The 14,137-nt window shown below is 37.1% G+C and overlaps 1 protein-coding gene across 1 annotated transcript; it reads left to right on the top strand.

Annotated features, from left to right (window-relative positions):
• Positions 1 to 8,569: 8,569 nt before the first annotated feature.
• On the top strand, positions 8,570 to 11,616 carry NR0B1 (nuclear receptor subfamily 0 group B member 1). Its single transcript, XM_044071764.1, has 2 exons — positions 8,570 to 9,160; positions 11,254 to 11,616. Exons 1-2 carry the CDS (start codon positions 8,620 to 8,622, stop codon positions 11,496 to 11,498), a joined length of 786 nt encoding a protein of 261 aa, XP_043927699.1. The 5' UTR covers positions 8,570 to 8,619; the 3' UTR covers positions 11,499 to 11,616.
• The last annotated feature ends 2,521 nt before the right edge of the window (positions 11,617 to 14,137 follow it).

Genomic DNA, 14,137 nt, shown 5'->3' with positions numbered 1-14,137 from the left:
GCCACCACCTATTTGTACCATCCACAACCACTGTACCTTTAAAACCTTGGTTCATTCCCATCTCACATCCCTCTGGGAATGTTCCTGCTCTCACCCCATGACTCCCCACTACATTATTCCCTGCTTCCCATATTCCCTCACTATCTCTTCTCAATCACCATGCTGAGCTACATGGGTTCTTAGTAGATGTTCAACAGCTTAGGTTGTCGAATGCCTAATTATCGACACCTAAGCACTGAAACTTTAAAATTGCGAATGGACACATATGCAAATTTTTTCCTTGAGAAAGAATTTGCTGGGGATTTGCCCTTTCCCCAATGTAGAGTGATCTCAGAGTTGGTATATTGAGTTAGGAGGGGTGTGGGGGGCATAGCCCCCCCCACATCGGGTGTGTGTGTGGGGGGGTGAAGCCCCCCACTATGTTTGGTTTCAGAAGTTTATTTTATTTCGCGATGGCCTAGTGAATTCTTTCCTGAGGAAAGAATGGTCATTCGCGATTTTACAGTTTCGATGCTTAGGTGTCGATGTTTAGACATTCGACAACCTAAGCTGTCGAACGTGTAATATAGACCCAGCTACACTGCTTCTTATCCACATTTCCTTTCACTTATCTATTTATCAACTGCTCTTTGTTACTATTATCCTGCTAAGATACCATGTGAGGCTCTTCACCATCACTGTTGTATTCCAATGTGTTAGCTAATCTATTTGTGAATAGTCACTAATGATTTTCATATTTTTATCTGAATTCCACTACAAACTGTATTTTTATTCTATGTAATAACTTGATTATCATCTGTATTACAGCATGTGAATGTATTGTTTTATTTGTATACTTTTTTTTTTTTTTTTATGGAGCTTTTCTACCCGGGACTCCATTGAAAATGGGCTCTTGCCAGCCCAATGGACTATTCCGGTAAGCAAACTGTAAATAAAAAAAAAATAAAATAATTACTGCCAGTATAAAGGGACAGTCCATTGAGACCAGTGTGTCACAATGACAAAAGACAATGCACCCTTAATGTTTTGTACATTCTGTGTAGGTGTAAGACAGCAGGAGGTCACTGAAATATCATTATCACAGGTCTAAGATAGGCTTGATGCTGTAATCACTGTTCCCTGTAAGTCAATTCACCCATCTGCAACCTGTTGTACACAAAAACAGTTACATACCTGATGGAATGCAGTACTCCTCTGTTGATATATAATGATATTATAGTTGTCACAAAGCATGCTGTGTTTGAGAAAAGTCTCATACAGAATGGTTCCCAGCTGCTTGCCTTTTAAACATGCTTCCCATCCGCAGGTGATTGCCTCTAAAGTAATCTGTGGTTCTGAAATGCTAATTGCAGCCAACACAGCTGATTTTCAGTATCACCCATCAATGATATGCAACAACTGTAGAATATATAAGGCCTTCATGTAGATTAAGACCCCTTTCTTATATGCTGTGCTGGACATTACTGGTGTGAGGAGACTACATCATCGCAGAGGGTAGGTCTGCAGCAGATACCTTTATATAGAGATGGGTGTGCTATGGGCTGCAGCTACTGTTGCAGGTAATAGACATAGGCAGAGAGTGTGAACACCTTGGAGGCAACAAGCTGCAGGAGTAACTGTCTGAGCTGCTTCAGCCTTGTTGTAGAGCTGGGCCCAGAGTTAGAGCACACTCTACACTCCAATGAAGGCATGTGGTTAAGGTAAGTATGTTAGGCAATGGTAGCAATAACAGAGTACTAGGCAACGTGCTTGGTGCGTCATTAAGCAAGATGGGATATATATATATATATATATATATATATATATATCCACCATTTGGTCATCTGTCAGGCCATGTATTACAGTCTGGTAGAAATTTGCAGCATATATTAGGGCAGTCCTTGTTACAAGCAGGGAGTTCAAATATGTATGTATGTTAGTTGTTCAGTTGTGGTAATCTGCACTGTGACTCTGAAAGGATTGTGTGGTGCACTCTGATATTAGTGGCCCTCATTTGCAGTACCTGAGTTGACATTCTCTGTGAATGCATGTTACTGCATGAGGTAACAATTTATGCACATATACATTTGCGATAGGGATACGTGAAGTGTGTTCCTACCTGCAGGCCTGTGACACGCATTGCGTGGATAAAGAGTACATTACTCTATCATTAATTGCTGGCTTCACAATACTGAAAATCCAGTGCTACATACCACTGGATTTGAACCCGGGACTGTGTGTGGCAAAAATGTACTGTTTATAAGGCATTTAACAGACTGAGCTACTGTGTTACTGCTGAAGCAGGTGTATTTGCAAGACATATGTGCACACCTACAAGCTGTGATAATCATTTTTCTACATCCATCAGTATGGCCAAGGCTTTATATGGATGTATTTCTGCACCAGAGTCCCAGTTGCATATGTTTTTTTTCCATTAATGCCCTAGCAGGTGTCTTTCTACATGTTGCTGATAAAAGAGCACATTTACCTGCTATCAGAAGCCTCACTTACATTATTATATCTTTGGCTTTGTAGTGGTGTATTATTGCACCTGAGTCCCAGGAACACTCCCATGATTTCCATTAAGTTTTATTCAAGTTTGACTGGTGCAGCATGGTGCGCAGCTCTGCTGAAATGTGCTTAATGACTCTTACTGGCAATTACTATGTTTTTTTTAAGCACCTGTTTTAAGTAAGAGTTGTGTGGTGAGGCAGGTTAATGCACTGGTCTGCAGGTGCAATGGTCTCGGGTCTGAAACATAGGACATGTGTTTATTTTGTAAATGTGTAATAACATTTTAAGGACACATATAATTAATATCTATTTAGCTGAGATTAATGAAGCAGCATGACAAGGCACACCATGCAGCAACTTGCTAAATAAATATAAAAAAAAGAAAAGAAAAATAGGGAGATAGGAAAGTGGTGAAATGGGGTGCAAGCAGGAGGAAAAACATAGTGTAAAGCAGGTAGGGATGTGCAGGAAGGGTGTAGTGTAGGAAAGAACTATAACTATCATTTTTTGTACAGCAACAGCTGTGCACTTTGACAGAATATGCACATGGATTTGAACTTTTCCCCATAGAGAAAGGGGTGAGGACAACATAACTACATTGTTAAGCCAGTTGTACCAAATTGCATATGTCCAATGGACACGTGAATGAAATGGAGAGCTATGTATGGGTTGATTTTTTTTTTGTTTTGAAACAGGTGCTCATTTTTTTTAAGATGTGAGTGGGTTGTAGGGGAAGGGAGATAGGTACGTGTGGGTGAGGTAAGTTGGGTGTGTGAGGATGCATTTTCAGACAGGGGAGACAGCAGACAGGGCGGTATGTGACACATGAGGGGGGTGAACATCTTGGATAGCGATGGCGTTGTGGAATCCAAGTCCCATGTGCCTCCATAAGGCAGCAGTGTGACTCACATCCCTATCCATGGGACTGTCGGCATTGCTCTTTCATTGCCATGAGATTGGCTGTGGTGGAGGCTGGATAGAGGGGCAAGGCTGCCCCACCATATTGGCCAGAATGTCCTCCATCTGGCACAGGCAGTGCTCACACTCACGGTAGATTATCCTGTGCACCAGGACCGGCAGCTCAGCCCGGGTGGCAACTTCCCTCTGCCACCACTCCCATTGGGGGGCCTGGCCCTGTCCTGTGGGTGGTACGACCTGACATCACAAGTATTGCAAGGGCAGCAAAGAGGGCACCACTGATCTGGGTCTCAGACATCCTGGGACCTGGTGCTATGGCCGGTTGAGGTAAGGTATAGGGATCAGTCGGAATCAACCTACCTTGACGTGCTGTGATAAATAAGGTACAGCAATAAGCTACAGTTAGTAATAACCAAACCATTGTTAGTATTAACAGAATGGAACATCATGTTAATTAATGCAAATTCATATTCATGTATATTATGTGTAACACAACAGTAAATTACATACCAGTCAGTATCATAGCAACATGCCAGTAAGAATTAAAGCCTGCAGCCAACGAAACAGTTAGTTTAACAATATATGTTAATACTGAATTATAATAACATATGACAATAATCAACCACATTTTCCAAAATATAATTAGCTTAACAAATTATGTTAATATTACATCATAATACTGCAAACAATAATAAATGCAGATAAGGGCTGGGGAGAGAGAGAAAAACATTCCATTAGTGACATTGAAAATTATATTCCTGAAAACACTGATAATAAACACACTACAGGTGTGCTGTGTCAGTTTTGGTACATTGACTACAATTTTCTTACAGCTGATGTAGCACATACATACCTCTCAAGCTGTTAGCACGGGTCAGTAAGGACCAAGCAATGACAAATGCAGGTACACAACTACACAGAACAATTTCACATAATGTGGACTTATAACTACCAAGATGTTCTGTAAGCAGATTTTGTAATACATTGCATTCAAGGTTGTCTTTCTCTGGTAATCCTGTAACAGACAGATTAGTCAGTTTTTTTACATTGTAAGATATTGTGACACTTGAGAGGCATGTTTGTGTACAGTACATAAATGTACATGAACTAGGTAGCCGTCATGGCTTAGTTGGGAGGCATGGGGATAGAACCTAATAGCTGTGACAGCAGGGGACATCTGCAAATAATGTAAAAATTGACTGCAGCAACTTACTATAGACATGCAAGGAATGCAGCCATTCTGAAAATAAACAAATTTATTTATGAATCAGCTATGCTGGTGAATACTTTCTTGCTACTGATTTTAAAATTCTGTGAAATCTAAACACAATATCTGCTCATAATATGGGCTACCTAACTCATATATCTTTTGTTCCTGGGAGGAGATAAAATGTGAGCATTATGTGACTGATACTGAAAGTTTAGCACTACACATTACTGGATTTCAACCCAAGACTGTGCGTGGAAAAATGTACTGTATACAAGACATTTAACACACTGAGCTACTGAGTCACTGCTGAGTACTGAATGACTGATATTGGCATGGAGATATCCTGGAATCATACTGTGAGTTGAGCAATACAAGTTACAGGACATTCTTCTTGCTTTCTGGAACTATTACAGTGTTATAATTGACCTCAGTAACTGTAGAACACACATGTTTGGACTACAACCATACTGCATATATTAATACAGCTGTATTTTAGAATCAACACTTGAACAGTATTTTTTGATAGTGCTTTGAAATATCTATGAAGTCCACACACAATATATATGCTTGGAGTGAGCTTCTTACCCATATACCTTTATTACCTGAAGTAGGAGGAACAGAGAGCATTATGTGACTGATATTGACCTGGAGACAGCATTGGACAGTACTATGAGTTAAGCAATATAGTTTGAAGGCCATTAGTTCTGCATTCTACAGCGATTAGTGTTATACTTGACTGCAGCAACATTAGACAATCAATGTATACAAGTTATGAAAACACAATCCTGCTGTACACCATTTTGCTTACTGTTATTGGTATTGTTTATTGTTTATTGAACTGCAGTTTTTATTCTTCATTTATTGCATTACAGCTCTAATTCCCAGTTATTGCACTACAGTTGTACATGCCCATTTATTGCACTACAGATTTTCTTGTGTATACTTTATTGTAATAAATGCTTTACTCTTTCTTGCCTATTGCACTACAGTTAGCATTATACATCCATACTTACCACACTCACAGTGCAACCTGGCCAGGCACCTGGCATGGGACCTGACACTGTGAGTCCTCTCAACTGCAGCTGTTGGGAGAGAAGCACACCATTATGCATAACAGTTTTGAAGACATTTAGCTTGCATTTTGGTAAAACAGTAGAAAACATACTTTCATACTTGTGAGGCATTTCCATCTCTCACTTCTTGGACCCAGGAGTCCAAGGTTCCCCTCTTTCTCCTTTTCAGATCATCATAATGGTAATGACACTGCTTACCTGTGCAGGGGATACCAGTAACACTGGTGAGTTCCTGGCCAACCAGTCCCAGGTCTTCGCCTTATACTCTGAGACATGGAAACCACCCTGCATTAGCCAGGGTTCATGTTTTTTTACCAGGAGCCCAACCATGACCTTGGTCTCCTGAATACCCCACTTCTGCACCCTAAAGCGCACTCCTTCACCAGCAACATCTGCCATATCAACAGTCGAATGAACTCTAATGAATGGTACAGAATTGCTGTCTATTCCTGCCTATTACACTTGATATAGGCTGTTTTCCCACCCTTACATGTCATTGAGCAACATTCCAAAAAGCACAGTGTTGCTTAGCAGTGCACAAACCAGCTAAGCAGAGGTGAGCAGTGCATAATTCACACAACCATGGTTTTAGCAAAGCCTAGCACCACGCAAACATTGGTAGCCATTGCATGTTTATGCAGTGCTTAGCATGGTTGAGCAGAGCTTAGCAGGTCTCAGCAGTGCCATATTTTACAATTTTGTTATTAAATTAAACAAAAGTTGTACATTAAATTGCAGATATGTTCTGCCTGCTATGGACTCAAAGCCAAGACCTACTACTACACATAAGGCTATAACTCTACCCATTCAGCTACTGGGATATTATGAAATCTCATATACCTTCACATGTACTACCGTGCAAATATTGGCAGCTGTTAGCGTGTTTATACAGTGCTTAGTATGGTTGAGCAAAGTGTAGTAGTTCACACCAGTGTCATATTTCACAATTGTGTTATTAAATTAAACAAAAGTAGTATATTAAATTGCAGACATGTTCTGCCTGCTATGGACTCGAACCCAGCACCTACTATACTTAAGGCTATAACTCTACCCATTTAGCTACTGGGATATTACAAAAGCTCATCTACCTTCACATATACTACTAGGCTACCTGTTAGCATTGCTGAGTATTGTGCCATGCCACACAAACAATAAAGCTGTAATTAAATAATTAATTACATCTGGTTTCTATTTTTAGATGTCTGGCAGGTGTTGACAATGTATGTATAAGTGGTGTTCAGCTCTGTGGCACTCCACGCCATGCTGCATAAATGGCAATTACAAAAAAAAAAAAAATTACAATGGACAAATAAAATAATTATTTCCAGTTTCTATTTTTATATGTGTAGCAGGCATCAACTGTCTTTATATAAGCATGGCTTGGTATTGCTGTGCTCCGCAGACTAAAATACAAAAATAAATATATATATATATATATATATATATATATATATATATATATATATATATATATATAAAACTTATATATTACACTTTTAACACAATTCACAGCATTTCAACAGTGGTGGGGGTCATTACAGGGAGCCTCACCCTGTACATAACATTTGACCAGGCATCCACAACAACGGTTAGCATCTACACATCTCCCTACACTGATTCAATATCCCTGTTCCTATGCTCTCCCTCAGCAGTGCGCCATCATTAATATGCAAGGCACTGCTGAGGAGGAACCATGGCCGTGTACACAGATACATTCCATGTAGACTTTACATGGTGCCTACACAGAGTTAATTAATTCCTGGGGACTGTGAAGCAGAAGGCTGAACAGTTGTGATTTTTAACTAATATTGGATGTTATTTTGCATGAAAATATGAATTACCAAACCAACAAGATATGTGAAATGAACAACATAAAGCTAAAATAACTTTTTATGTCTTAGAGCACTGTAAAGAAATAAACACACTCCAAAGTTAAGTGAGCACTTGTCAGAAATGCTACTCAGTATTTGTCTTACCTTTTCTACCCTTGACCTCTATACATACTCACTTATTCTTTAACATCTATCCTGCTATATTGATCTTGGAATTGTAATGGTTTGAGATGTAACCCCCTCCCTTCCTGCAGGATTATATGGATGGTTTAAGGAGCATTGTAGCATGACATATGTTTGTCCAACATTACTTTACCAATATGTTAATGGTGTCTTTTTGTTTTCTCGGGCACATATGTATATATGTATATATAGGTTATATTTTGATTTACTTGTACTTATCTGTGTAAGATTAATCCACTAAACATTGCAATAATGTTTATTTTTTCCTTTTGTATCTGTAAATCAATAAAACTGTGTTTAAAAAAAAAAAAAAAAAAAGAAATGCTACTCAGTAAGTGATGACGAAAACACATCAAATATTATATGGCATAGTAAAATGTTTATAACATTATTACCAATTTATTTTGACATAAGGAAAAAAAGATATTACTGTAGACAGGTTATGAAATGTAAAGCTTCTTAAAAACCTGGACTTTAGCTAATGATAGTATCAAAATTGCTCACCAAAACTATCATCAAATATTTATTTGTTTTTAATTAACACACTGTCCAGAAATATAACTACATAGGTCGTGCCTTACTTGGAAAGTTTTCTTCATTATTTTGTAGTGTAAATAATACAACAACAGTGCACACTGTTAGTTATCCTTGTCTTACTTCATCTCCTCTTTAAGGAATGCAAACAGAAAAGTAAAAAAAAGGTTTCCCTGTAGGTAAGATTTGTGCCCCTTTCTCTTGCTAGTCTGTGGCTCTCTGCTGCCCTCTATTGACATCATCTGATATTACACAAGGAGGAGTTTACACTTCCCATCCTTCAGTCACAACATACTTATATATAACACATCAGAGAGGTAGCAGCAGTAGTATCCAGGCTTATATGAGGAAAGAGACATTTTAAAGTACAACAGCTATGATGGCTTGCTTTGACAGGTGCCACTGCATTCATGACAAAAGACAAAGCAGCATACTGTACAGCATTTTAAAGAATGACAATCAAAAGGAACTTCATGTTCATGAAGGCATTATACATCAAGGATGTTCTTGTGGTTCAAAAAAGAAAGTGGTCTTGAAATGCCCACAGGTGACTTGCAAAACAGCCTTTGGGGTGTTGGTAAAGACTCTGAAATTCATTAAGAATGTACCTTGTTTTCAAGAGCTCCCTGTAGAAGATCAGTTGTTACTTGTTCGAAGCTGCTGGGCTCCTCTGCTGGTACTGGGTTTGGCACAGGACAGGGTAGATTTTGAAGTCATAGAGACCTCAGAACCTAGCATGTTGCAGATGATATTAACCAATAGTCAAGAAAAACTGGAAGAACAGCATCTTGGAAACCACCAGCCTCCTTCATCTGTTGAAATTCAGAGCATTAAATCATTTTTGACAAAGTGCTGGAATATGGACATTAGTACCAAGGAGTATGCTTATCTAAAAGGAACAATTCTTTTCAAGCCAGGTAAGTCTATATATATATATATATATATATATATATGTAAGTCATACACACACACATACATGCACACATATATATATATATATATATATATATATATATATATATATATATCTACACACACACACACACACACACACACACACACACACACACACACACACACACACACACACACACACACACGCATATATATCAAACACAGCATTATAAACAAATGGAATTTTGCAACACATGCATGTGTAGAATGAGATTTTAAAAAAATTGCTTTTTTGTTCTGGTTTCAGTATTCTAACTGCTAGTAAAATCAGTTCAGAAAAATAAGGTAAACGTAAAACAAAGAAATAAAATCAGTTTCCTAAAGCTCTGATTATATAAATAGATGGTTATTTTTTATAAATTGCATGATTTTGCAGCAAAAGTAATTGTGCAGTCGTGCATGTAGTTGTTCCATTCACTGGTATAGTAGTTATATAAAAGTTGTACTATTTTTATTAGGAATGCTAGGAGGCTACTCTTCCTGGATAATATGTGTGTTTTTTAATGTAATGGGTATTTAACTGAAATGCTTTTCTTTAGATGATAATCATGAAGAGCAGAGCACTCTGACGTGTATTTTATATTAGATATGGTAGAATGGGTCAGTCAATCTGTTTTTAAGAGTTCCTTTTTAAGGTATTATACTCTTGACTGCATTGCCACTATTCTTTTGAGTGCGTTTGAGTGTATGTGCTACTGCACATGCCTGGCTTATTTTGGTAACTGGTAAACAGAATCAGTGAGAGCAGACATCCATTCTCTGAATGGAGATAAAAAAAGAAAAAAAAAACATGTAATCTAGTAGCTGTTGCACAGCAAAAATAGATCAACAAGAAAGCACAAATACAGCACCATAGAAAATCAATGCTTTCAGTGAGGAGATTCGACACAAAATAAAAGCTCCCTGAGAACTGTGAGCATATGGAGGTTAGATGACTTAACCCCCTATCAAACAGTAACTGTGTAGGGACTGACTGGAGTCTAACCCTGGTTACTTTCATGTGCACATTTTTTTTTAATTTATGTTGCTTTGCAAATCTTGCCTTATTATTTGCTAACAAGGACCGTATAGCTCAGATACCTTTACCACTACATACAAAGTAGACAAATTGCTTTTAAGCAGTTGCAAGTTGTGATTGATGACATACTGTATAAAAGCATATAATATGATGCTCTGCATAAAGTGTTAAGGAGGAATTACATTTTATTGTTTGAATTATCTTAGGTAACTAAAGGAAATGCTGATGAAATGAGCGTAAGAGACAGATTGCAAAGCCTAGGTGAATAACGTGGCCTTGCTGTTAATGTGCACATGTTCACCTTCAGCCAGTTAATAGTTGGATCATAACAGGAGGGCTATATATTCCATAAAATGGGAAAGCTTGTTTACTTTATGACAAATTAATGGATATGTGTTGTATACACTGACTTATTATATACAGTTCTTAATTCAAGGTGTACTTCCTTATTTCCAGTCTATATCACATGTGCTCTGCACACTGACATCATACATAGTTCTAGCTTCAGTGTATACTATAATTTTCAAATATAATTAGTATATGTCAATGTACGCTAAATTCCATATATAGTTGTAGAGTCATGCTCCTTTATCAGAGACTATTTGAACTTGCTTGTGTGATGTATGTAGTGCACATTGTCTCAATGCATGTTACTAGATTCAAAGTCATCTCTCAAATTCATGCACATGAAGCTCAGTTTGTTGGTCTCACCAGGTTTGTCAAATGGAAGAAGAAAGGTATGTTGACTATAACAGTGACAAGACAAAAGCACAGTTATGTTGTATTAAAGGAAACAAGATACATGGAATGAAACAAAACCTGGTTGAATTTGCAACAATTCTACTTGTACCAGTTCTACAACAAAAACAAAGTACACATTTAAGAGAATTTATTAGAGTACTTCACAAAATATAGAATGCTAAATAGATCAAAAATGCATTGTATAGTATAGTAAACTCCTTTCTGCATTTATGTTCAGTTTGGAAGTCATGACTTTTAACAAAGTACATTCTTGTTTTGTGTACTTTCAATTTTCAGATCTGCCAGGATTGCACTGTTCACAGTATATCCAGGGGCTCCAGCGCGAAGCACAACAGGCACTCAATGAGTATATCAAAATGATCTACTGTGGAGACCAGACGAGATTCACAAAGCTTATTATTGTGCTTTCGATGCTTAGATCCATTAATGCCAATGTGATAGCCGAACTTTTCTTTAGGCCCATCATTGGCACAATAAACATTAATGATATGCTAGTTGAAATGCTGTCTGCAAAAATATAAGGAGCAATACACACACCATGAATGATATCAAGAACTGGCTTTGAGTGTTCTGAAATGAATGACAACTTCATAAAGATTGCATAATTTATTGTTTTTACATAGATATTATTTTTGTATTTTATATCAAATAAAACTATTCTTTAAAGTTTGACTTTTATATTTTTGAAGGTTACGCTGAAATGAAGTGAGTGAGAGATCATTTAATAAAGAGTCTATGATTTTTAAGAAAAACTTATGTAGCAGAAAGGTTGTGAGTGGAAGTAGAAATGTTCTTCACATGCTCAGACGAAGCAATCTGCAGCTGAAGTAAAGCAACAGAGTTGCATGTAAGAGTGAAGCAGAAACTGAGTAAACATATCACATGATAGTGAAGGTGGCCAGATAGCAATGAGCTAACAAGCATGGGACTAGAATCAGCTATTCTGTACTCCTGCAAATTAATTTTGTTTTGGTCTAATGCAAGTCTTTTGTTAAAGCATAAAAGTGTCACTGTTATATCAAAGAGAATGATACAGATTTACTCCTCATCTCCTAGGGCATCAGAAGCCATATGAATTTACATCTCAGTTAAAAATAAAATTCAAATAAACTTGCATACTTGCTCACTGGTTTCAATGTATGTAAGTAAATCATAATAACTTAACCTCTTAATAGATTTCTAGAGATAATTAAATGGCATAAAGTAATGTCTGGAGTGAAATCTGTGAAATATGTTGTTAAAAGCAGAAATTCCAGTGCAACAAGAGTTTAGCCAGGTGATTATATGACACTTTGATGAATACCTATTTGTTTGAATCCCAAAGGACTGAATTCAAATGGTTGAAAGTCTATTCAACTGAAATATCTTTTAATCAAATTCCAAATAAATAAAAACATCATGTAGTAAAAGTCACTCAAGGGAAAATGTTTCAAAAATATCTTTTACAGGAGGACAAGCTACCTTAATCGCATCCCCCTTTTTGGGGGCTTTGACCCCACACCACAGTTAACTAAATATACTAATTCCACAGTTATTTAAAATGGGAGCAAAAGTGAAAATGCCATATAAAGGAAATCACTGTCAGCACCCAAATGAAAACTACATCAGCAATGATTATGTATAAGCAACACAAATCACAAGAAAAAGCTTTTTCATATACTTCCGAACTACAAAACTAGATGTAACAATGCCACTTTTAAAGCAACAAACTTTCAGTCCAATGGTCACTTAGCTAAATGTGCTGTAAATTATTTCAATGCACTTAGTTGCCATTCAGAGAAATTGGCATTTAACCAAATTTGATAGACATTATGTCATATATACCTTAGCAGAAACTAAAAAAATGATAATAATAATTTTGTGCAATGAGAAATACAAGAATTATGTCTTAAAAGCTCCAGCATACTTACAATGGTAATAACGTTTTAAATGTTGCTAAATGGCTTTTTCTCCAGAAGCCTGGATGGATTTTGGATTAAACCTCCCAGTTTCAAGGTTCTTTTTCTCTACTGAAAAGGTGTTCTGAATGAAAACATGCACTGTCCAATAAGGTGACTATAATTGGGTGGTGGTGGGGCTGCATCCTGGAAAATGGTGTACAGTTCTCAATATCCTGGATAAAGCCATGTAGTGTAATGCAAGGTTGCCTTTATTTTCATTGTGAACTGTATACAGTTTTGTTACAGAAGTCCCACTAAGAGAGTGTTTGTTATATTTTCAATAACAAAGTTCAGTAAAAAGAGAACTTCCCAGCCCAAAGGCACAGATTGAGTTTATAGTGAATCCAAGCATTAGATAAAACATTACAGTAAGAAATCACAGTATAATGCATGGAAGAAAAAAAATTAAACCATGATCCACACTCCTTAAGTATATCTCATCTAAAAGAATTTGAACTGCCTGACTGCATTCTCAAAAGCAAGAAGGTGTGGTGTGAATATGGCTCACAAGGTGTTCAGCAGAATAAATAAAGCCATGTGTGTTTCATGCTCATCTGTAGTACTCACTGTGTAAAGAGTGATTCATGAGTTAAAGAAGATATTAACTCTGGTAGGTTTATGATGACATCTTTTCAAGAAGGTTTCCCTGGATGCAGTTTTCATTCAACTACATTGCAGAATGCCATGACTGGTTGTAGAATATGGAGCCTGATTGTTTCCAACAAGTCTATGAGCAGACCACACATGGATGGTGTTACTATATCTATTTAGCTTGATAGTAAAGGTTAAGGGTATAAGCTGCTGTCCAGTCCTGGGTTTGGTTCTCTCAGCTTCTGTATGCATATTCTGAGTAAGTTGCCTAGTCTGACTAGTAGATTTGGATTGCCCCTGAAAATAGTGAATTGTCATAATAGGTCTTATTCAGTTAACAAAGTATAAATAAATATGACTTGATTTTGCAGTGTACATTTGTTGTGTCTTAAATTTAATATTGGAAATCATTCAGTGATTTGTTTTTTTTGTTTTTTCAAAAAAAAAAAAAAAAAAACAAGCCTACAAAATCCAGTTTCATGCAGCTGAATAAGAAAGCATTGTTATTCCAAAGCAGCAATATACCTTTCACAAAATGCAATGACTGCAATGACCTCAGAGCTGACAATAATTAAGAGGGAAGAGTAAAGACGTTAGGGGCATCTCAGTGTATGGGACATCTTTTGATT

Source organism: Protopterus annectens, chromosome 5.part0 (genome assembly GCF_019279795.1).
Source record: "Protopterus annectens isolate FY-2018-M chromosome 5.part0, PAN1.0, whole genome shotgun sequence".
Taxonomy (NCBI): Eukaryota; Metazoa; Chordata; order Ceratodontiformes; family Protopteridae; genus Protopterus; species Protopterus annectens.
This window is presented reverse-complemented; position numbering and strand designations above follow the sequence as displayed.